The following is a 24,061-nucleotide window of genomic DNA, read 5'->3' as shown; positions in this document are numbered from 1 at the left end:
GTACTCATTATTCCTGCTGCAATGATTGTCGCAAAAACGTTCGAAGTGTGTACCGTACTATAAAATAATTTTGTACTTGATACTTTTATTTTAAAAACTACAAAATATCAACATAAATATCACTACGTGTATGGACAAGCTGTCTTTGGATGTTGTTACACCTGCAATTGAACAATGAAATGCACATAGACCCTACATAGAACTATTCAATTTATGCTTACCAGAATGTGCTTTGAATGCATCTGTCTGATTTCGGAAAACACCTGGAATAAAGTGGACGTCTTATAGCTCGAATTTTCATAAAAAATTGATCAATTTGTTGCTAAGTCTTCATAAAAGTTCAACTGCTGTTGTATTATACTGAGTGTTATTTATGTACGTAGACAAACTCTGAATGAGTTTTAAAAGAAAAGTTTATTTAAGAGGTTGGAAGTGAGTCCAATGATTTCAATGAAAAATGAAGTTGTGCAGGAGTTTTAGGTTTATTTAATTTATCGTAAACTTGTACGAAAACTAAATCCGCAAATGATTTTCGGGTAATTTTAATTGATGAAAGAACTGGCAGAAAATGGTGACGAGAATAAGTCAAGAGACAAAAAAGTTGTGTTGGACCTTGCTTCACCCGAAGAAAGTTGTAAAATTGAAAATAATGAGTGAAATTGCTGAGAAATTTTTGTCAACAATATTGATCATGTCCAGGACGCCAAGTTTATCGGAAACTGATTTATTTCTAATTTCAACACCATGTATATTGAAAGGCATCATTTGCGGCCGAACATAAAAACGTTGCTTCTCAAAGTCACCGCTAAAGTTTGGCCACGTACTGAAATAACACCCTGTATTATATTTTCGGGTAATTAGAATGCCCTAAATTTTGATTAAGTTTTTACATTAAGATCAACTCACTTTTCATATTCTGACTACTAATATCATTTTTCACTTGTGTCCTCCTCTCTGACTGCATAAATCTCAAAATCTTCGTTTCGGAGACGGTTCGAAAAGTTGGAGCGTCTAGACTCACTTCGCACTTGTATTTTCCTGCGGAACTGCTGGAGAGTCTTGTGAGGTTTATAGGGCAGGATCCCACTGTTGCATGATTCGAGTAATTAATGTAAACCTAAAAAAATAGAACTATAACGTTTTGGACGTGCTAGTAAATAAAAAACTGTATTACTTTTCAATTTAATTTTGTCGCTTTAATATCGTTGAGACTGCGCGAGTGAAACCTCACCAGGAACTTGGGAGGACGATTTTTTATTTACCGATTCAATTAGCTAATCTGCCGATGCGTTTTCATCAGATGTTTTAAACTTTTATATAACTTTTATGTGAGGAAATTTATTTCTTGTGAGATTTTTCCTCCCGATCATGGACCGTGTTCTCTTTTTTTCTCACATTTTATCGCTTTTACCGATACTATATCAGTACACAGTGGATTGACGATGGTTTGATAAAACGTTCACTTACACCTTCAACTGGGAACTCATGGACGCTGCCATCGGCCATACATCGGAAAAACTGCATGTCGTCCTTGTACCATTTAACATCGTAAAGCGGCTCTCCTTCCAAGTCGTACCTACAGTCAATGTAAGCGTCGTCGGTAGCTCCTCTTGGTACATAAAGGCTTGTTATTTTTAGAGACTCTGCATCGTTCCAAAGAACTGTAACTGAAACATTTAAACATTGCTGCTTTTTTCGAAGTTTCTCAAACCCCCTTTGAGTCACATAATTCGTTTTGGCATCGTTGGCAAAAAAGCATTGATAATTCAAAATTCGATTGAGTCATAACAACATGAGTGCGGAAATTCGAGCACTTTTGACCCCGAAAGCGAAATTTGAATCACACGCTTAGGTGCAAGATTATGTGCAAATTTCATGTTTTCCGTCCCGTTTTTGCTCATTTTTTCTCCTAAAAAATGAGCAAGAACGCTTATGTTTACATCATTCCAGAGAGAACTAAAAGGCATTTTTAGAAAGTGAACCATCGATAAGGAAATGTTGGCACTTTTCTAAAAAAAAAGGAGGAACTGCAAAGAATCGTTTCATTCCGATCAAATGCGAAAGAATACGGTGGTTTTGTGGCGTCTGTTTCAGACCTCAATAGCCATGTTGAACCTACTTAAAAACTAGTATAAAAGTTTTAATTAAACATTTATTGATAATCGATTTTTAAATATTTTGTTAAACACTCCTCAACTACTCTACTTATTTATTGAAAAGCGCTTGAACTTGAGCAATTAGTTTCACCCGGAAATTTAATCTACCTATAATGTTATCATGAAAATAAGAAAATTTGGAGATAGAAAAGTGTTCAGATAAAAGGCCAATCACAAATTTATTCTCGAGATTACGTTTAAAGTTTTGTGTGATTTTAAGCGCCTGATTACATTAAACTGGTTTGGTGAGTTTACATTTAAAGCTCGCTGTATGCGGAAGCTTTTAATCCCTTTTCTTCGTAAATAACATCTCATAAATTCGATTTTTTTCGGACATATTTCATGTGACTTTTACCGGTTAGGACGTGAATCTAAAGCTAAGAAATATGTGGAATTTACACGGATTCTATTAATCACACGCCTCCCAAAAATGCCAAGCACGAGATCTTGATTTAATTTCTTTTCCACACGTTTTCACTTGGATTGTTTAGTTTCTTGTCCATTGTAATCGGTTTTTGTTTAGCTGGAGTCGGCGAAGAACATCATCATTCAGAGCTAATTATGTTAATATCCGTTTGTTCAGACAACACTGAATCAACCATGTTTGCTTAAAAAGTGAGCCGAAAAAAATTTGCTTCTGAAAACATTTACTCTACGTTGTTATATAAACAGGATTTTCAATTCATTAGCTTTTATTAAACTCTTTGCCGCCTCCTTTCCTAATTTTTCACTAAAATCCCATCTCTCGAAAATCAATTTGCCCTAGAGCTAAATAAGGGAGCTAAATAGCCGATAAAAATATATCGGCAAGGGAAACTGATTGGAGTGCGAGATCTCGAAAAATTGCAATCATATCGTTTAAACTGGGATAAATTTCATTACTAATTTTCCAATTTGTTGAGCAATTTTTTTCAAATTGTCTGTTCATATGGAATCGGTTATGGCTTCAGGGTAGGACTTGTTTTGGTTGATAGGGTTTCCACATTTTCGGAATCTTGCTGTTTTGTTTAGAACACAACTATTTTCTGTATTGATAGAGTTCAGTCTAGTCTTCCTTCTAGAGATTAATTTTAAAATTTTCGATTGAGTCCGCCAGTATTTGGACAGAAACATTGGATCGGAATGCAATTTTATGCATACGTTCGATGTGTCAGTTTTTATGCTGGAAAAACAGGATTCGTTGCATGAAAGGCCTTTTTATGAAACTTTCAGCGTCTTTAGAGTCAACTGCCTTCTAAATATGGTGAAAATTTCGAATGGTAACTTGCATTAGTTTGGAAAATACAAATTTTTAACGTGAAAACGAAGATCGGTAGAAATTTATATTATGAGACCGATGTTTTCTAATTTTGAACTAGCAGAAGTCAGAATTCTGGACAATTTTTATCAACCATTCATTATCTTCCAAGTCAAACGTCTTCTCAGATGACGAAAATTTGAAATTGCTTCTTGCCTTGGTTTGAAAAATGTTTTAAATATATACATAAAATTATTTTTGGGAGATTTGTGAATGTTGGTTTTCATACGAACGGCTTCAGGCAACGGCAGACTCTCAAATGAAAAAATCCAATTTCCAATCTAGAGCCAGTAGGAACTTGAAATGTAGACATTCCATAGGAGACACGCGGTTCAAAAAATTGTCACAAGTTCATTCATTCGCACGAAATCCTGATTTTTGCGCGCTTTGTCAATGTTCGTCTGAATTTGAAGGGAATCCGCAAATGCGGGAGCTTAAATACAAATTTATAACTTCTAATGTGGACAAGTTCCACTTTGATATTTTTACAGTTGATTGAACATACTTCAGGCTAAAAGCACCTAAAAATTTAATTAAATAGCGCCAAAACCTGATTTTTCGGAGATTTGTGAATGTTGGTCTTCATATGAACGGCTTCAGGCAACGGCAGACTCTCAAACACATCCAATTTGCAATCTAGAGCTAGTAGGAGCTTGAAATATGGACATTCTATGGAAGACACGTGGGTCTAAAAATTCTCAAAAGTTCATTCAATTCGTACAAAATCCTGATTTTTGCGCGCTTTGTGAATGTTCGTCTGAATTTGAAGGGATTCCGCACATGCAGGGCCTTAAATAAAAATTCGCAACTTCTAATGTACAAACATACTTTAGACTAAATGCACCCAAAAATTCAATTAAATTGTCTACTCAAGTAAAACGTCTTCTCAGCATGGCGAAAATTCGAAATTGCTTCTTGCCTTAGTTTGAAAAATGCGTTTGAAAAAAGTTTTAAATATATACATAAAATATATGTTAGTTACTAATTTTTAACCCAGATTGACCAAGCTGGCAAAAATCAGAATTAAGTCCGATTTGAATAAAACTTTCAGCATCTTTAGAGTCAGATGTCTTATAGAGATGGTGAAAATTTCAAATTTTTATTCGTTTTAATTTGGAAAATGCCAATTTTTAAATGAGAGCGCGATTTAGTAGAAACATACATTCGATATTCACTAATTTTGAACCCAGATTTACGAAGCCGAAGAAAATCAGGATTCTAGACAGTTTTTATAAAACTTGCAGGATATTTAGAAGCAAGTGTCTTCTACACATGGTGAAATTTTAAATTTGTCACTGGCTTTAGTTCAGAAAAATCAGAATTTTTAAACGGGAGGCTGCAGTTAATTAGAAAACTTTATTAAGAGTATTTTTTTTTAACATTCTTCCAAGCTTCTTCCAAGTGTCTTGCATTGCAAAAGTTCCAAATTGCTATTTGCTTTCCTTTGGAAGGGGCGAATCTTTAAAGCAGAGCGCAGTTAAGAAAAAAACATCTATTAGAACGATATTTACAAATTTTGGACTCAAACTGGCAAACCTCACGCTTTTTTAACCTTTGTATGTTAACTTCAGCATCTTTTTGGAGAAGTGTAGATTAAAAAACTGGGGAAATCTGATATTTGCGATAAAGTTAAAATTAAGCCTTGAATTATTTCTTAGTGATGCAATTTATTTTTATTAGTTTTTTTCAGTGAAATTAATTATTAGATATTGAAGAAGAGTCAACGATAATGTACAAAATATTTTTTTCATTGTGATTTCAACGCCGCTTTGTTTTGTTTTCTGTATTTTTTCTTTTTTACACTTTATACGTTTAAGTGTTTAGTAAATTCGTTGCGAAACAGAGGAGAAAATTTTATGGGAATTTGCTGTAAATAAGCAATGTCGTTCCGATTTAAATTTGCCATTGATTGTGACACAAAGTGGGCAAGAAGTAATTTTCATACAGTATAGTATTTGTCCGGAAAAAGTTTTTCACAGGACATCAAAATGGTTTTTGTGACTGTTAGTTTTCAATAAGTTAGTGGTGAGTGGAACAATTATGTCTACAATTCATCAAGATTAACATCCCGACCAAATCTGTTCACCCGACCAAATCTGACGTTCTTCTAGTTCCAAAGAAGCAAACATACAATAATTATGCCGCAGAAATCTGGGACATCGTCGAAGAGAAAGACAATGTTAAATGAATTAAAGATGACTTCTGAAGAATTTGAATTGAAAAAATTGATTTAAATAACGACAGGCACTTAAACGAATATCAACTCCAACAGTTCATGTTTTGCCGGATTTTCCGTGTGCCCGGAACACAATCCTTTCAGCAACACCCTCGATAATTCTTTCTTGCGCCTTCCCGCATGATGTCGGCCAATCCCCCATGTCAGCATAATTGATTTGATGAATACAGTTTTTTATGTGGCCCCTGGCCGACGCCAGGTCATTTTTCATGACTTGCTACACTTAAATCAGCCGAAGGAGTGGGCTCCCATTACCTTCTATTACTCCAGATTACAGGTGCTGAAATTCTTGGGAAACTTACGGGAGCTTCCGGGACGTTTCGTCGATGTAGAAAAAACACGGAACGATTATTAACACCGCTTTTTACTGCTTGGAAGGAATTTCGTGTTGGGGGTGTGTTGTTCGATGTTGATATACGAATGTAACTGCCTAAGGTTTGAAGGTTGTCTGATGATTATGTTATAACTTCCAAGTCTCCAACACTGTTTTTAATCAACCAATTCCTTAATATGCTTGAAATAGCAAGAGAATTGCAAGGGCTTTTTTTGAAATTCTAAGTTTTTCAATTTTGTTTCTCTTCCCAAGATGTGCTAGAAGGTTCGTAAATGGATTGGATGACACTAGTTTTAAGCAAAAATTATTCTTTCACTGCTCCTGAATCCTCAACGGTTTAAGAAATATCGCGGTATGAGTAGTTCGAACTTGGCTCGAATTAATGCCTTTTTTATGGTAGAAGCAAGTCTTTATTGTGTTCAGTTGAATACATTGTCTTCCAGGCAAACAAGTGTTCAGTAGAACCTTCACAACTCTTGTAACAGGCACTTTCCCTAAACCGACTTCTCAAAAGAAATCATGCAAATAAGTAATGCCTCAGAAGTCCTGGAACTCGTTCAAAATACTCATGTTTTTAATACAAGAAGATTTTCTGTTCTTATTAAATAAAGCAAAACGTCTGTTGAGGAGACATCGCAAGAAAATGGGGAAAAGGAATTTCTACCACTGGATGTTCCCAAAGAGATCATTTTTCTGAATGGAGGAACGAGCATATGAATGGTCTTTCAAGAAGATTTTTCTGTGACGAAGCCAGATTTACAAGAGATCAAGAGGAATCGACAATTTTCAAAATGAAATGAACATCAATCGAAAACCTTCATGTTGCTCCAAAGACCGATTCTTGCCGTAAAATTTTATGTTGGAATAATTAGTAATGCACCAACTTGTTTGCAAAACTTTTCACCTCTACTACTTGAGAACTTCATTTTCATTTGCACTTCACTTCAAATTAGAAGGACGACGTGCTTTAAATGAAGGTGTTTCGGACCATTTTTCAAATTTGGTTTGAAAATGAAAAGCAAATGTTAGATTAATTAACTGAACGAACAAAAAAGAACGTTTTCCGATATCTAAAAAAGCTTTAATCTTGCCCACTCCAGGCAGGCAAACTCCAATCAATCTGCCGTCCGAACTGCTGGCTATTCTGTATACGATTTTATTACCAGCCCCAAGATGGGAATACATAAAACATCAATCACTATCACCGTAATGAAACCTAATTTCACATGCATTTTTATGAAACGTATGGCTTTTCGCAAAATATGACAAATCGGTTACTACTTTCTATTAGACGAGGAAACCATGGAGGTGCTAAAAGCATGATTACTTTTAGGGGAAGCTAATGAAAATGTATTGCCTTGACCAGTATAGTGGGCGTGGTGGTGAATTTGATGGAACATGGGTGTGATATGGAAAATTACCCTAAATTGAGTTCCAAACAAACTCAACTTCCATTCAAATAATTGCTTTTTAGTACATCTTTATTTAATCAGCTTTTTTAAATGTAGCTACTTTGAGAAAATGGAGTAAAGGGCGTAATGGATGTAAAGCCCCGCGAATGATAAACATACCATCAAGTCTCAATTTCTCAATAAGTTTAATATATTATTCATTAACTGCCGGCTGTAGGTCGATATCTAAATTATATTAAGGCGAATTTAGTAGTGTCGGTAAGAGCTTCTCTATTTCCCATATTATCTGCATAAGTAGGGTTTCGGATAATCTTAGATGCCAGAAAATAACGAATTGCCTCAATTATAGCCGACTTAAGGCAGATTCACGATGAGGGCCCGATAATCCAGTTCAATTTTGTGCCTGAAAACGTAACGGCAATTACTTTCGATCGGTATTCTAAAAAATTGATTTTTTCTCTTCTGATAAGTTTTGTTGTTTCGATTCCCGATCTCCTTCTCTTCTCTCTACATGAAAGAATCAACTCCCCCTGTTTGAAAAAAGTTACACAATTTAATTATCTCGCTGCGATTCTTAGCAGTCGTGTGCGATTTCGTTCGGCTTGAATGGCTGAAAGACTGAAATCAAGATGGGTTCTGTAGGCTTTTTATTCCTTATTGCTTGAGCAGTTGATTGGATTTGATAAATCTTGGGTACCATTTTTACAACAATAAAATCATAAAAATTATCGCCGCTGTAGGCGCATTTTAGCAACTTTCGTGGCACACATCTTCTGAAGCAAATACTTAAGAAAAAATCACACAAATTTTGAATACTAACTATTTTGCTTGAGATATTTTAAACAGTTTTACTTATTTTAATGGCGAATTTTTTGCATTTATCATGCACATTTGATAGTGGCAAAAAAGGGTTTGCAAGATTTGCCTTATCGGGCAATTCTCTCAACTTGCGGTTTTTTTGTTACATTTAATATATATTTTATTTGATATACAATGATCTAGATATCAATGATAGTTCGTAGTCGATTGCGTCGCTATTTCCATACCTTGGTGGTGTTTCTTCTTCTAATTTAAAAGTAATTCTACTTGATTCATGTGCGGTTGTTCAGTTGAAGATTAATGCATTTTGTAAAAGGATTTCTAATGGGTTGAACAATGTTATTTTATTTTTTTTGCGAGGTCAAGTTATTCCTAATTCAATACAAGGAGGTCAACTGGAAAGACAAAAAGCTGAAAAAAAAGCGTTAAAAATAATTTAATAATCTCAGCGTAAAGTATTTAGTAACTTTTGTAGTATGAAGACTTTGAAAGGTTCCTTCTCGAGTATCGTTCCGTTTTCATTGAATAATAATAAGTTTAGTAGAATCGGAATTTATGCACGTTGAAAGGATTATTTTTTAACGTTTAATTTATACTTCTCTGGAGTAAATAGCTGCTAAAACAGGGAAAACATAAGATTGAATCATTGCTGCTGCAAATTCGAGTCAAAAAATAACAACTGAACTATCGACTCGCCTAATAAAAGTACTTCTTTGACTTTACGACGGATAAACAAGTATTAACTCTTAGTGATCCGGAATTATTGTTTCTATTAGAAAATTCTAAGTGAACATTTTCCTTATCTTAGAAAATGGTTCAAATCACTCAGAAAATGCAACCCCAATTATCAGTTCATTGAATGAATCTCTGCAAAGTAGTACAATAATCGATTTAACTTTGGGCGAGTCCAGTAAAAAAGTCACGAGATCTAGAAGAACACAGAACAGACAATAAGAAATAAATTTCTTCAGATAGGAAGCAAGAGAAAAACGAGAAAGAATCAAGGCCTAAACAATTAGCAAAATCAAAGAGCAAAGCAAGAGGTAAATTGGGAGAACGACCAGTACAAAACAAATTAAGTATCAGTGGAAACTGTAATAAATCTGTGTCTCCGGATGTCCCCCGGGCCAATGGCCCCAACCCAAATAAAAGATCCAAAAAAAATCCAAGAAGTCTGATAAACGACGTGTAAAAAATAAACACCAAGAGAGTAAAAGCGATAATAATCCATCCATACAGTCGCAAGATACAGCAAGTAAAGAGGAAGTTCGAGAACCTGCTAAGAAATTAAGGAAACATACCGTAATAAACACACTAGAAATGAGCGAAAACTGTAATACATCGATTGCCTCAACCTCCAAGCAAAGAGACCTCGAAAAAGCAATAAGAAATCGAGTAAACTACTTTCAAACAACAAAATTAAGCTGAGAGAAGACGGTAACAAATCTGTGCAGACACGGGATGCAGCAAATATGAAAAAGCTCGAAAAAGTGTTAATTGATTAAAGGAACCAATTCCAATAAACAAATGTATCATGCGTGAAAACTGTGATAATCCTATTGCCTCAAATCCCCCAGTAAATAAACCTCGAAAAATAAAAAATAAATCGGCTAAACTATCTTTAAGCAACAAAATTGAAATGAGTATAGAGTGTAGCAAACCTGAGTGAAAAATACCATAAACATATAGACAGGAAATTAGATCAACTACCATTGTACAAGCAAGCTGTTAAATCAAAAAAATTGCAAGCTACAGCAAAGACACCAATAAAAGGACATAGAGAAATAATTGAGAAATCTGAAAATAGTTTTGAAAGTACCATAAATGGACATAAATTGCGTTCATCTTTAAATAATTCGTGCTACCAAGATAAAGAGGTAGTAATGGTAATCATAGTATAGGGAGGATAGCCAGAAACCAAATAGACTTTCTATTGATAAATAAACGATACAGAAATTGCATCAAATCGGCATAAACGTACCCTGGGGCAGACATAAATTCTGATTACAATCCGCTTGTAGCAAATATTCAATTAACTCTAAAAAGGTGTACGGAGTAAGGTGTCTGAAACGGAGTCACCCTATAATCACTAATTGCGTTAAAAAACCTAATTGTGGTTGCAAATTGCCATATTTAGACCCTTTTTCCGCAAAGTTTTCGAATTTATTTTTTGCATACATTTCGGTTGTATGCAATACTTTCACGTTCATTCATTTAACTTTTCATTTATGTATGATTAACTTTATTAAGTAGACACTCTGTGCCTTGCTTATCACGTTTATTTGATAACAATGCCTTTCCTTGAAGCCGTTTTTCATTATTCTCTACCTACATTGTTGCTGATTAGTTTTTATTCACTATTTCCGTCCGTGCCGGAAACTGAATTCCTCTTACAAGGCTCAAATATGTCTTTTTGTAAAATTGTTCTTCAAAACAGTGCCTGCTTTTGAATTAAATGTTTTCAAAAATTTCAATATAGCTTGATTTAATTCAACCGTAAAATGTGTGCTTTTTAATTTTTCAAATCAATTAATAAAGTTTTAAATTAGACAAAAAGTGATTTACTTTTAAAATTGCCGTTTAATGGCACGCAACTGACCATTCTGGGTAAACAAATCCAAAATAAACCAAAACACGTAGATGGAATGGCGTATTTAGGCCGGTTTTTCAAACTCCAATTAAAAAACTTGTTGTTGACTCACCTAAAAGTAAGACACTCCAATTCCAAATCACAATCACCATATTTCCAATGCTCCCAAATGAGGAAAAATCAACTTCGTTCGCACAGAAAACGATAATCACATGACGGGCAAACGAATTAGCATTTTCAACGTCCCATTTAAGACGCCAATTTTATCCAGTAACTATTCGAAGCATCCTTTGTCAGAAAACCAGCATACAAATGAGCGAATAAACTGCCTCAAGTCAGTAAAACGATTTTAATTAAAAATAATCAGCGGAGAAAACTTAAATTGTTAGCGCTCAAACTTCTAAATAAGCGGGCTAGAAGTCAATTGATGGAGTCAATTCTTCTTTGGCTCTAGAAAAGAAGTGTTCTATTAGTGCGACGGTTTATGTAATTTTTTTGATTTGAATCAATTTTTGAATTGTGGTAGTAAAATGTTTAAGGCTTTGCAGACACAGCTATTTAAAGCGATAAGGAATTTAAATAATGAACTATTTACAAATTCACAAAGAAACTTTAGCTGCATTTAATGAGATTTTAACGAAATTCTGTTGCTGGAAATATGGAAGTTTACTAGATGCTTGTCATGTGTTTACCTTAGTAGGATTGAAATCGACGAAATTTAAGTAGTCACTACCTAAACCGCCGCACTATCAAAAAGCTCACACTCGCTTTGGCCGTTTAACTCTAATGAAAAAGTTTCAATCAATATGTTCGTGTCTTCAAATTAAAAGATTTTTATTGGGAGTGCAGTCTATGGGACGTGAAAATGGAGTGAACCGTGACTTAGGAAATTTTTCCCTAGGGAAGCACGGGAAAACATTTGAAAAACGCGCGCACGAAAAGAGGGAAACAGGAAAGAAGCGCGTCTTAAACTTTTTATTGCACAACGGCAGGATAACGTAAAAATAGAAACAGTCGTTGAAATAATGAAATATGAGTTCTCTGGAGTTCACTTTACACGTTCTACGGAAATCCAATTTTCTACCTGTTTTCCAACGCCTGTTGGCACTTTTATCAACCTTTTTGACTTCACCTATTCTTCAGTTTTTTTTATTAAGCATCATCTATTTTCCTTGGGGATTATTCGAGCGCTCTTGCGCTTTTTAGTACATTTTTTATCATCCCTTGACTTACTCTTAGAGCGTTTCACGTTACTGTTTTCGTTCCACAAGTTGCAGGAAGATGGTGTAAATGCTTTCAAAGTGTATTTCTTGATGCTCCAGGTGTACAAAGACAATGACCAAAAATCAGTTTTTTATTGAATTAGTCACTGTTATCGACATTTTCGTTCAAGAAAAGGCAGTGCAATCGGAAAGTTCGCTCCTCAAACATTTTCATAGGTTTCCGTCCATACATAATTTTTTTCTCCCAAAATTATGCATTACAATGTTCACATTTTCTTGAGCAAGTCCGATTCTGCCAACGGACCAACTGATCATGTTTGTTCAAATTTATTATATTTTTAACGACGTAAAACAACTCCACAGACTCCGCCGACTTTGCCCGAGAATCAACTCGCAACTATTGTCTCATAAACTCCAAATAACAGGCTCCACCCAACTTGAATATTTTTTTACTCAAAAAACTTGATAGCCTTTAATGCTTGTTTATTCAACAGCATTCCTATTTATTATAAACCAGACTTCTCTTCTTCATTACTTGTACAGTTTATCTCGAATTTGGATCTGTACTGTTAATTATCAAATTTTTTTTTATTTTGCATTTTGGTTCACGTTTTGATTCATCAGTTTTACTGCTACTGAGATGGTTGTTTGGACAGGAAAGACTGTTTTGGAAAAACAACTTAAAAAAAAATCGACATAAACCTTAAAATTTACGAAACAAGTGCGAAATACTCGGAAGAACAGAGGCAAATTTTAGATCACTTACAAACAGACTGCGGGAAAAATTAAAGATCCATGGAAAGAACACTGCAAGACTATTGAAACATTCTAAGGGTAAACACAACATAGAAAATTAAGCAAGACATGCGGAAAATAATGCACCAAGACTGATTACAAAAATAGATCTCCTTGAAAATCCATTAGTTAATCCATCCGACGATCGTCTGTAACACGAAAGACTACCACAAATCCAGGAAAACTGGAACGAAAATCCACATAACGTCCACACAACGAACCCTTTTTGGCTGCCTATCAAGACAAACTAGATACCTAAGTCTGATTCTTATTCTCTTCCCAGGCCTTTATACATTAAAATGACGCTTATGGACTGAAAGAACGATTGATCGATGACCTTTTCCCATGGTAATACAGATTATTTATAAATAAGTGCTTTTGTAAAGCAAATAATAAATTCAGTTAACTAATCATGTTGGGAAAAGCACAGAAACTTACTCCTTACTTAGATTTCAACTTACGACGTCTGTTTTTTAAAATAAAATTCAGTGTTTGATAATTCGACACTTTCCCTACATGCTTTTTTACGGCAAATAGCTGCAGATGCATTTTGCAAAAACTCCCAATTTTTCGATCTACAAAATGCTTTAAATAAGGTACTGATTCACATTGTAACACATTCAGGAATTCTTAATTGGCAAATGTTAAATTTTGCCCTTTTTATAGTCGAATGCTCCTCTTTTCTGTGCCATTTCTGGCTGAGTTTTCACCAATTCGGTGTCTAAGAGTGTATTAAAAATTGGGGTTTATTTAGGACAATATCAATGTTAGCACCCATTTTGTAATTTTAATTCTTAATTATTTTTTTAATTATTTTTTTAATTGAGGGCTATCCTGGAAATAGCAATTAACATAAAAAATCGCAATTTAAAATTCTATTTGAGTTCGAATTTTATTTTGAACCTTTTATTGTGGCGCATTTGCTTCTAGTATTTAATAAAATTTATTGTTTGGAATGCTTCCTCCAAAATTCCTTTTAAAGTGTGATGCTGCGATATTTCTGTTGCTGCAATTAGCAAGAAGACAAAAGCAAATAAAAAACATACATCATACAAAAAAAGAGATCGCAGAAAAATATTTCCCGTGACACCGAGATATATCACTCTTAATATAATAAATAAAAGCGAAGATTTGGAGATTTATTTTCGTCGAAGATGTAGCGATATGGAGCACAAAAGGTACACGAAATTTATGGCGAAAGATTTAATATTGGAGGGGTCTGAAATGAAATTAAACCAATAAAATGTCTACTAACGTCCGTTCCTCAATCATAACTCTCTTAGTATCGGATAATCGATGGCCTTCCTGTCCGTATGATTGGCAAAGGAAATAGAACATTTCTGTTGGAGTAGTTCATAATAGAAAATAAACAACGGCGCAATAAATTCCCCATACATTTTTGTTGCAAACATGATCGCATTTAATTCACGTAAATTTCACCAGTAATTTTTTAAATCCAGATTAAAACTTAGATGTAAAATTTAATCTCATGTTGCCCTTTGAGGATGAGCGTTTCATAAAATAATTTCACCGGAAATGTAGAGCTAAAGACAGAGCCCATCAGCGGGAGGTCTATTTAATTAACCTCAAAAAAACCATTAAGCTCAAATAACAATTAGAATTCGCGTTGGAAAAAGAGTACGTAAACATTAATCCTGGAATTAAGTTAAAATTCGCTTAGCAGCTCATATATTAACAATCCAATTATGCACAAGAAAAAACAGTTATAGCTTTTTTCTTAGATTGCACAAGAATTTAAAAATTATTGATTTTCTGTGTTAATTTCAGTCAGTTAGTGTTGTTTTACCATTCGTAAATTACTAAAATAGTTTCATTATTTTTTAGTCTCCAATCTTTTGAGTTTTACACTTTAAATCAGATTTAAGCTGCTCAATGTACGATGTTAAAATTTCGCTTTCTGGGTTAAAACTCAAATTTCCTCACTCATCTTGTTATGACTCATATTGTTATGAATTGAACTTGACTATGAACTATGAATTCTCAAACCAACGAAGCCAAAATGAAATCTTTGGCTCAAATGAGGTTTAAGAAACTTGGAAAAAAGCAGCGTCATGTTTGAGTCGATTTTGCAACTCAAAAAAAAACGCGCAAATCTAAAACTTCTTGAAATCACGACTTTTTTGAGAAAACTGTCAACACTTCCTTATCGGTAGTTAACTTTCTAAAAAGGCCATTTAGGTTCTTGCTCATTTTGCTTCCGAAAAGTGAGCAAAAACGACGGGACGGAAAACTTGAAATGTTGGCATAATCTTGCATATAAGTGTTTGATAATCAAATTTCGCTATAAAAGAAAATCGCAAGAAAATATTTTCGTTCCTGTTGCTCGCTTAAATCTCATTCACATTTGCAATTCAAATTATCAAAGTCACTTTTCTGCATTTTGCTTAATTCTCCAGTAAATAACACATTAGGAACATCGTTTCTGTGCATTTTTTGGTAATTTTGAACGTTTGAATGGGCTGCTGATGAACATAAAGCAAATAGCCTTAAAAGGTCCCTTTCTCGACCTCAGACAAACCGCTTTAGATCCTTTTTCCAGAGCGGCCTTTCGCTGCTTTCTTGTAAACGTTTCAGTTCCTTTTGGGGGACAGAAATAACAGTTTACTGTGAAATTTTCCGAGATTTTCTAATAAAAGCCAAATTACTTTTAGCTGTTGCTATCAGTGGGTTTAACTTTGGATGAAGATGAAAACTGGGACCCTACATAATTAAATGTCCGCCTTTCAATGGCCCCCCTAAAACTTTATAGCGCGTGTTCGAAACAATTATTATGCAAAATTTGCTGCTTTGAATTGCCACTTGTAATCGAATTATTAATATTATTAGCATAGACGTGAAGTGTATTTATTTCGGATGAAATTAATATCGCAGCTAATTTGTTTGTGTAAGAAAAATTGTCTTAGTTTGAAAAACTTTCGTAGTCTCTCTTTTATAGTCCACAACCAGAACAGGAATTTTAAACAATTTTAACATTTATCCACGAATCCTATCAAATTTTAGAAATAACTTTACATTATCTTTCTGTTTTATGTTATTTAATGATAAACTAAATAAACATTAAAAGCAGAATTAAACAATAATACAAAATAAAATATCAAACTGCTGTTAATGTGAAATTATATGCGGTGTTTCGATTAAAAATCATTGCATTCTTTACGAAATACTTTGAATCCGGTTCTTGATTATAAAAATTCGATCAAACATATTATTGACTGATTTTTATTTGCAAAGTATGAGAGCGAAACTTGTCAAAAAACGATTAACTTTAAATTGGCAATTTTGTGCCATAAATGTACAGAGTGTTCCATATTCCTAAATAAAATTGGCAGAATCAAAATAATGAGGTTGGGCAAAAGCTACTCAATTTGGAGTTTTCAATTTGCCGCTTTAATGTTTCGAAAGGCAAATGATTTTCCTTCTTGCCTTAAAGTTAAATAATTTATTTAATTAAAAATAGCATTAATTCTTAGTTTCTGAATTGAGGCTTCAGAGATTTATCGACATTACTTTTATTTCTACGTGGAAGCACATGTTATGTAAAAACTGTTATTCAATCCCCTAAGCTCGTTATGAGGCAACGAACCTAAACGAATTAAGATTGCTTATCTAATAAAAAGGTAAATCACAAGAAAAACGCACTATTCCAGATTCAATCTGCTCGGATTCATTTCGTTTGAATTAAATCCGCATCGACTGAGGTTTTTGCCTCAACAAAGCCCTAATAGCAATAGACTGTAAAATGGTACTCCAAAATTATAGCACTTTAAAGATAGACCAAAGATAGCACGTACGGAAATCTTATCAACTCGTAACAGAAAGCCATTGTCTGCCGCATTTATGTAATTTTTTGAAGGGTTTGGAGGGCAATTCGCTAGATAAGAAGTTCGAAATTGCAGTTTTGCTTCACGAAAGGATTTGAAATGCTGGCTGTTTTGCCGTAGCATGTTTTGCGCCTGAAAATTACAACAACCAAAAATTTATTATCAACAATTTATTCACAAAACTTATGAAATGAAAACTACGATTTTATTTTAACCTAAACTAACTTAAAACTAAATATCAATTTATAACTCTAACTAAAATTTGAGCAACATTTGCAACGTCAAGCATTTCACTTACAGCTCACCGAACTAACTTAAATAATAAAAATATCTGCAAATTTAGAACCAAAATAATCGCAACTCTTTTGCTTTGTAATTTCCGTTAATTTTTTTCATATTCGATGTGTTTACCCGTGTTCTATTATTTGTCATTAAAACTTAACATTTTTTTCTAGTTGAACTGATTCTTTTAACTTTTCTTGCATTTTTTCCCTCAGTAGTATTTTGCATGCACTCAACAGCTCCATTGTTAGGAATATGAAGCAAATCGTCAGAAAATCGACTACAACTTGATTTCAAAGCCAGACCTGTTTTAAGATTTTTAAATTTATCTTTGTCAAATATTAATGTTTCTAACTCTACTTGTAATACTCTGCGGTTTAGCGGAATGTCAGGTTCTTCCGACAAACTAGTGGAACCAGCCTTATCAACTTGTAAAGTTGTCCCATTTTGACCTAAACATGGTGTATTCAAGTTCCCATTAGACACGGTTTTTTTAGCACGGGTTCTTAATTTTTTAATAACCGTTGAAGATGTTCTACAAATGTTTTTCAAACTATCACAGGACGAATTTAAATTAGTTTTAATTGAGACCCGCCGTTCTGAATTAACTTGTAGTCGCTCAGTTAATTTTCGCTGGGTTCTTCTTGGATACGTTTCTCGATCATTGAAATTGGAAGATTCTTCGAGTTTTCTATAATTATTTGGAGATAAACTCATTGATTTTATATCATTGTTGATGTTTGAGTGAAGTTTGAATTGGTCAGCTCTCTCCCTTGGCCTTTTTGCTGGCGGTGAGCTTTCATCATCTTGGTAGCTGGAGTTATTTAAAGATGAACGCAATTTATATCTATTTATGGTCCCTTCAAAAGTATTTTCAGATTTCCCAATTATTTCTCTAGGTCTTGTTATTGGTCTCTTTGCTGTGACTTGAAATTTTTTTGGTTCATCAGCTTGTTTATTCAATGGTAGTTGATCTAATTTCCTGTCTATCTGTTTATGGTATTTTTCACTCTCTTTCTGTGATTCCCCAACAGCTGTTCGAGGCCTCTTCACATTTACGGCTCCTTGCGACCGTACAGGTTTGCTACACTCTACACTCCGTTTAATTTTGTTGCTTAAATGTAGTTTAGCTGATTTATTTTTGATTTTTCGAGGTTTATTTGCGGGGGGGTTTGAGACAATAGGATTATCACACTTTTCATGCATGATACCTTTGTTTATTGGAACTGGTTCCTTTAATCCATTAACACTTTTTTGAGCTTTTTTCATATTTGCTGCATCCCGTGCCTGCACATATTTGTTACCGTCTTCCCTCCGCTTAATTTTGTTGTTTGAAGGTAGTTTACTCGATTTCTTATTGCTTTTTCGAGGTCTCTTTGCTGGGGGGGTTGAGGCAATCGATGTATTACAGTTTTCGCTCATTTCTAGTTTGTTTATTACGGTAGGTTTCCTTAATTCCTTAGCTAGTTCTCTAACTTCCTCTTTACTTGCTGTATCTTGCGACAGTATGGATGGATTATTATCGCTTTTACTCTCTGGGTGTTTATTTTTTACACGTCGTTTATCAGACTTCTTTGATTTTTTTTTGGACCTTTCTTTTCGGTTGGGGCCATTGGCCCGGGGGACATCCGGAGATACAGATTTATTACAGTTTTCACTGATACTTATTTTGTTTTGCACTGGTTCTTCTCCCAATTTACCTCTTGCTTTGCTCTTTGATTTTGCTAATTGTTTAGGCCTTGATTCTTTCTCGTTTTTCTCTTGCTCCTTATCTGACGAAATTGATTTCTTATTGTCTGTTTGTGTTCTTCTAGATCTCGTGACTCTTTTACTGGATTCGCCCAAAGTTAAATCGATTATTGTACTACTTTGCAGAGATTCATTCAATGAACTGATAATTGGGGTTGCGTTTGCTGAGTGATTGGAACCATTTTCTACGTTAAGGAAAATGTTCACTTGAGGATTTTTCAATAGAAACGATAATTCCGGATCACTAAGAGTTAATACTTCTTTATCCGTCGTAAGGTCAAAAGTACTTTTATTAGGCGAGTCGAAGTTTATGGCCCCATTCGGTATAATGACGTTTTTAATAGGTTCAAAGGTAAATTCTCGAATTTCTGGTTGGTAATTGTTGCTGTATACTTCATGAAATAGCTTTTTTACCAATTCACCAGAGAAAACGTTGGAACTACCATCTGGCCCATACTGGAAACCGTTTCGAACACGCTTTAAGTTAAGCTTCTTTTTATTTATATAGCATTTTGGTTTAGAACTTGATTTGTTGCTTGGTTTATAACTGGCAGCCTTTAATTCCTTTTCATTATTAAATACTTTATATAAATCGTAAGTCGTATTAATGTTATAATCTATTTCTAAATCTTTATTGGTTTTGTGTCGTTTGATCAGGCTGTTTGGATCTGTTTCAATATGTGATTCTTCCAGCAAATGTAGTCCCTCGTCGAAAATACAGTCTGTCCCAGAACTCTGTAACGTGATTTTATTGCGTTCACTATTTAGTGCTTCAGAGGTTTTCGAAGAAACATCTTCAATATCATTAGATGTAATTAAGTGTTCGAAATCAAGAAATTCGGCAATTTCCCTGGCTGCCTTGCCCTTTTCCAAATTTTGAATGCTCGTCGATTTTTCGCTTTGTTTAGAATTCTCTTTGCATAAATCCACATCGCAAGTCTGATATTCAAAATCTGTAGTTTCTAAACAAAACAGGCTTTCTTCTAACTTGAACGTTCGTTGAGAATCAACAAGACGCCTACAGGGACTGTTCATATTACTATTTCCATTGTGTCGGTGTCTAATAATGCTTCCAAGTTCTTTAAAAGCAGCACTATCTTCATTGCTTACGCCACCGACATCGTTTGAGTAATAGTGGATTTTGTACGATAAAATTGTTTGAAAAGCATGTAAGGAATCAATGGCTAAAGTGTTGTAAGATTCTGGAACACTTTCGAGATGGTTTTCCGCCAAATACTGATGGATGCAAGATCTACCAAATTCCATTACCTGACAAGTGCAAGTGTTCAGTTCACTGTTAATAAAAAAGTCGGTGTTAAGACTACTAACGACAAACTCGCAGTCTGCTATTTTTCGGCAAGTGAAATTCGCTGTTTCATCTGGAGAGGCATAAAAATTAGTTTTAAAAAAACCTTGCGAATCTCCCTGGACTATTTTGCCCAACTTACGCTCATAATGGCGCACATAGTTTTCAGTTACAAAGTCGAACACCTGTAAAATGTTAAAAATATTGGCATATTTAATGCAAACATCTTGAAGCATTAACGTTCCACCGTCCATGTAGTCAACGTTGAGTTCATATCCTGCATCAATATTTCTCTTTGCACAGGTTTGGAAAATCTGAACAAGGTCATACATTTTAGAATACGTTTCCGCATAAATATTCAACTTATCCGCGTTATTTTCAAACTCTTTTGACGATTTGCTGTTCAAAGCAACAAGAAACGCGTTATATGTGGCGTGAAACTCTTTACAGTCATCATGAGCAAGTCGAAGGCTGCGCCAAATCGATTGTAATATTTGTATCTTATTAAACATGATTTCTGCTAAAGGGAATATATTCTTCAAACCATCAGTGATCAGACAATATTGATCAACAATAATCAGTTTTGGATTATAAGAAACGCTGCCCAAAGTTCCAAAAAGGGTTTTGATGCCGTCACAAATTACATTTTCGTTTTGTGTCAATGCAAACACCATCCCAAACGGAAACGGGCCCATGGGCGTGGAACCCAAAAATAAAACCAGATTTGGACACTTTTGTCCCGGTTTCGAACTAGACAGCGTTCGTACAATGATGCGATCATCAGCAAACCCCGAATTAAATACCTGCTTCATCAGAGGCGTGCAAATTGACAATACCAGGGGGTTGTCCATTAACACCGCACATTTTTGAGCATATTTGCCGTTGTAATTCTCCACGCTGGTTTTCAGTTTCGGGATCAGTTCAATGTCAGATGGTTCCACATACTTTTGATTAAATAGTTTCTCATATTCCTGGTAGCACCAGTTTATCGACGGACAAACGCTCTCTTGTGAGATAACGTTGTAAAAATCTGCATCGTAGAAACTATGCAGATCGCATTTATGGCAAAAAAGGGCGGTTAAGGGCGAATGGCCTTTGGCAAAGTACGCCCTAAATATTGCAGTCAAGTTGTCGGACGGTGGTGCGCTTTCCATGCCGATTTTATGGTTGTGGCAAAAGTTGATTGTTACTTGAGCGGGGTAATCTTGCAAATAGCAGCCAAGGGTAGTCCTGCAACAAAAATAGAACTTAAGTTATTTCAAGTGGAGTTCAATTTTTTTATCGAATCACTTGGATAAAATTTAAATTACGGGATAAGGAAAAAATGAAATAAATATTGTGCACAGGGTGATTAAATGCTGTCTTGGTCAAAGTTTACCTCTTCCTGCAGGTAATGTGGGGGTAGCCCAGAGAGCAAAAAAGTATACGAAGTTATAGCCTCATCACTTCGGAATATTTTGGGTCTTTAATCATCTGTTTATTCTGAGTCGTTCGAGAGATATTCATTTTTGATTACACTTTTCGCACTATTTTTTACTTATAATTTACGTACAGTTTTTGTATGTAATATTTTTTTTTATTAATGTGTGCAAAATGTAACCGGTCTTAAAAAAATTCATATCTCTCGAAGACAACTAGACGATTAAAGATTCAAATTAGTCAGAAGACATGACCGTAAACTTTTTTCCTGTCTGAGCCCGATATTGCCAGCAAATGAATTTGAACATGACACTATTTGAGCATTCTATGCAGTATGTTTAAACATTTTTTGCTTATCGTATAAATTAAATTTTATCCCAGAATAGAGCTGTAATTCGATAGAAAAACTGTTCAAACCGTATTACTGATTGAAGAAATATTTACAGTAAAAAGTTAGGGAAACTTTAACTAAGCGTTAACTCTGAGGCGCAAACTGATCTTATTTTTTATCTGACGTAGAAATTATATAAGGGAATTCTTCTTTCCATCACGTTTTTAAATTAATTTTCAATCGTTGAAACTTTATTTCTTATCTCACTTTCAAGCTTTTTATTATAAAGCATAAGAATACTTAATAACATCCAGGTCTATCAATAGCATAGTTATTAATATTGACTTTGACCGGGAACTTAAGTGTTTGAAAACTTTATATCCGACCATCCGAAGGTTACTTTGGAAAATGAAAACAAATGTGAGTTTCGGAGGCGCTGAATGAGATTGCATGTATATTTATAAACATTTTCCGACAAAATTTCCCTCTACATATGTGTTCGGGAAGGAAGGCTTCAAACATATTTGATGATTAAGACATCAATGAAAGTTAACGTGATTTAAATTTGTTATTTGCCTCTAGTAAGTGTATCAAGACAGTATTAAATTATCACGATCATTTCAATGAAGAGAAAAAATAACACAATAACATGCCAAATAATAAACCCTTCACATAATAAAATGAGGTGAATGTGGACGAGTTGTAACGATATTACACAAGCAGTGGCTTTCACGAATATCTATATTCAGTTCTGGCTATTATTCTGGAAAATGTACTTAGTATGAAATTTTATTCCAACTTTTTTCAATAATAATATATCTTTATAAAATCAATAACCAGGGATTTGCCTGGCCTGGAGGCCCTTCATCCCTGATTTTTATGTTATTTTTCTTCCCCATATTTTTCTCGTACTCTCCAAGTGAGCCCTGTTACCCCTTAAAATGAATCCTGTGTGTGATCCTGTTTTCAACTTTAAGTTTTATATTTATGTTTTTTGTGATATGTTTATATACACTTTTTTATTATTTTGATCTCTAGAATCGCCTTCCGAAAGAAGTCTATGTTCTTCCCGTACACCCTGTATACCAAAATCCCGAAAAAGGAGGGGAGAATAATCGATTGCAAAAAACCATTTCGAATGAGAGAAAGCGAATCTTTTTGGAAGTAAGTTGAACATTGTATTCTATGCGTTCTCGATAAAATAAACTGCATATTTTGGTTCAACTCGTAATTCCTAATTCCCACTTTCTCATTGTGTGTCAGTGGCGGCGTGTGGTTTAAGACTTTGGGGGGGCACAATCTTAGAAAATCAGCCGAAGCTATTTGGCAGCCTAATTAGAAACTGTTTTATCGCAAATTACGTACATATTTTCCTTTCTGTCCTTAACGGTGAACTCGATGTAAGCTTCGCAAGTGAGTTCCCCATTAGACTCCTCAGTAGCCTGCTGATTGCAAGTAAATTTTCTCTGAAATAAAATTACCAGATTGTGAAACTCAGAAAGCATACCTAGTTACATTTAAAACCCGTAAATTAGTATTTACGTTGTTAAAGGTTGTCAAGTGTTAATAGAAGGAAACATTTAATAAAATATGGCATAAGTATATTATAATCAGTTGCGTGCTTGTTAGGTAATAACTTACCTTAAAAAATGACTTTTTTTCATCATGTGTCCAATTTTCTTTTGAACTATATGTTGTAAAGTTTTTTCTTTCAAACAGGTCAATCCATACCATCGCATCTTCTATGGTAAATATTGGTAAGCCGATAGATCCCCAAACAGCCCCACTTTCCTGAGATTCGCTACTAGCGCTCAAGATCACTGACGGGTAATCAACAGGAAGTATTTTCCGAAGCTTTAAAGAAAATGTGCTTTAAACTTTCGAACTGTTTCAACGATACTCTGTTGACTTTAAATAATATTGTTCCTTAAGTTTATTTTTGTTTTGCGCTTCTTACCATTGTCTTTGGTTCCTCCATGGATCTAGTAGGACTAGCGCTGTTATATATAAATATATCACTGTTAAGTTACATTACGTTTTATATATGGGGTACGTTAAATATTACATTTTTCAGAGAAAACTAAAACATCGGTGATTTAAGTATCAAACATTAAAAATCAGATAATATTGACGTTCTTGGAAATCTCAGTGTTTCTTTCCGGCTTTGCTAATATTTTCAAATAAACAAAACGCATTATTTCAAACACAAATCGAATAAAAACATTTTAAACAAGCAAGAAAGGATAGGTTAGGTTCCGGTTGGTTCCGGT

The 24,061-nt window shown here is 34.4% G+C and overlaps 2 protein-coding genes and 1 long non-coding RNA gene across 3 annotated transcripts; 1 reads left to right on the top strand and 2 right to left on the bottom strand.

The window, feature by feature from the left end:
- Window positions 1–68: 68 nt before the first annotated feature.
- LOC125505708 lies at window positions 69–11,707 on the bottom strand. The gene is made up of 6 exons (XM_048670031.1): window positions 11,537–11,707; window positions 10,957–11,294; window positions 1,468–1,667; window positions 907–1,117; window positions 222–263; window positions 69–161 (listed from the first exon to the last, which is right to left on the bottom strand). The coding sequence occupies exons 2-6, from the start codon at window positions 10,994–10,996 to the stop codon at window positions 91–93; spliced, it is 564 nt and encodes a 187-aa protein (XP_048525988.1). The 5' UTR covers window positions 10,997–11,294; window positions 11,537–11,707; the 3' UTR covers window positions 69–90.
- LOC125505709 lies at window positions 2,209–23,822 on the top strand. Its single transcript, XR_007282343.1, has 3 exons — window positions 2,209–2,401; window positions 22,830–22,955; window positions 23,511–23,822. It is a non-coding gene; the product is annotated as an uncharacterized LOC125505709 (long non-coding RNA).
- LOC125505705 lies at window positions 16,904–23,839 on the bottom strand. Its single transcript, XM_048670026.1, has 4 exons — window positions 23,749–23,839; window positions 23,433–23,645; window positions 23,157–23,257; window positions 16,904–21,271 (listed from the first exon to the last, which is right to left on the bottom strand). Exons 1-4 carry the CDS (start codon window positions 23,767–23,769, stop codon window positions 17,143–17,145), a joined length of 4,464 nt encoding a protein of 1,487 aa, XP_048525983.1. The 5' UTR covers window positions 23,770–23,839; the 3' UTR covers window positions 16,904–17,142.
- Window positions 23,840–24,061: the final 222 nt, after the last annotated feature.

This window comes from Dendroctonus ponderosae, unplaced genomic scaffold, assembly GCF_020466585.1.
Source record: "Dendroctonus ponderosae isolate FM_Combo_2020 unplaced genomic scaffold, Dpon_F_20191213v2 Dpon_F_20191213_94, whole genome shotgun sequence".
Taxonomy (NCBI): domain Eukaryota; kingdom Metazoa; phylum Arthropoda; class Insecta; order Coleoptera; family Curculionidae; genus Dendroctonus; species Dendroctonus ponderosae.
The sequence above is the reverse complement of the archived record's forward strand: the minus strand, read 5'-3'. Positions and strand labels throughout refer to the sequence as shown.

Coding starts and splice junctions, on each gene's coding strand:
- LOC125505708 (XM_048670031.1), bottom strand. CDS start 10,996: ATGGTGATTGTGATTTGGAATTGGAGTGTCTTACTTTTAG. Junction 1,668..10,956: donor TTGGAGTGTCTTACTTTTAG/GTGAGTCAACAA, acceptor TAAATGTTTCAG/TTACAGTTCTTTGGAACGAT. Junction 1,118..1,467: donor ATGAGTTCCCAGTTGAAGGT/GTAAGTGAACGT, acceptor CTATTTTTTTAG/GTTTACATTAATTACTCGAA.
- LOC125505705 (XM_048670026.1), bottom strand. CDS start 23,769: ATGGAGGAACCAAAGACAATG. Junction 23,646..23,748: donor TGGAGGAACCAAAGACAATG/GTAAGAAGCGCA, acceptor TTTTCTTTAAAG/CTTCGGAAAATACTTCCTGT. Junction 21,272..23,156: donor AAGGACAGAAAGGAAAATAT/GTACGTAATTTG, acceptor TTTTTGTTGCAG/GACTACCCTTGGCTGCTATT.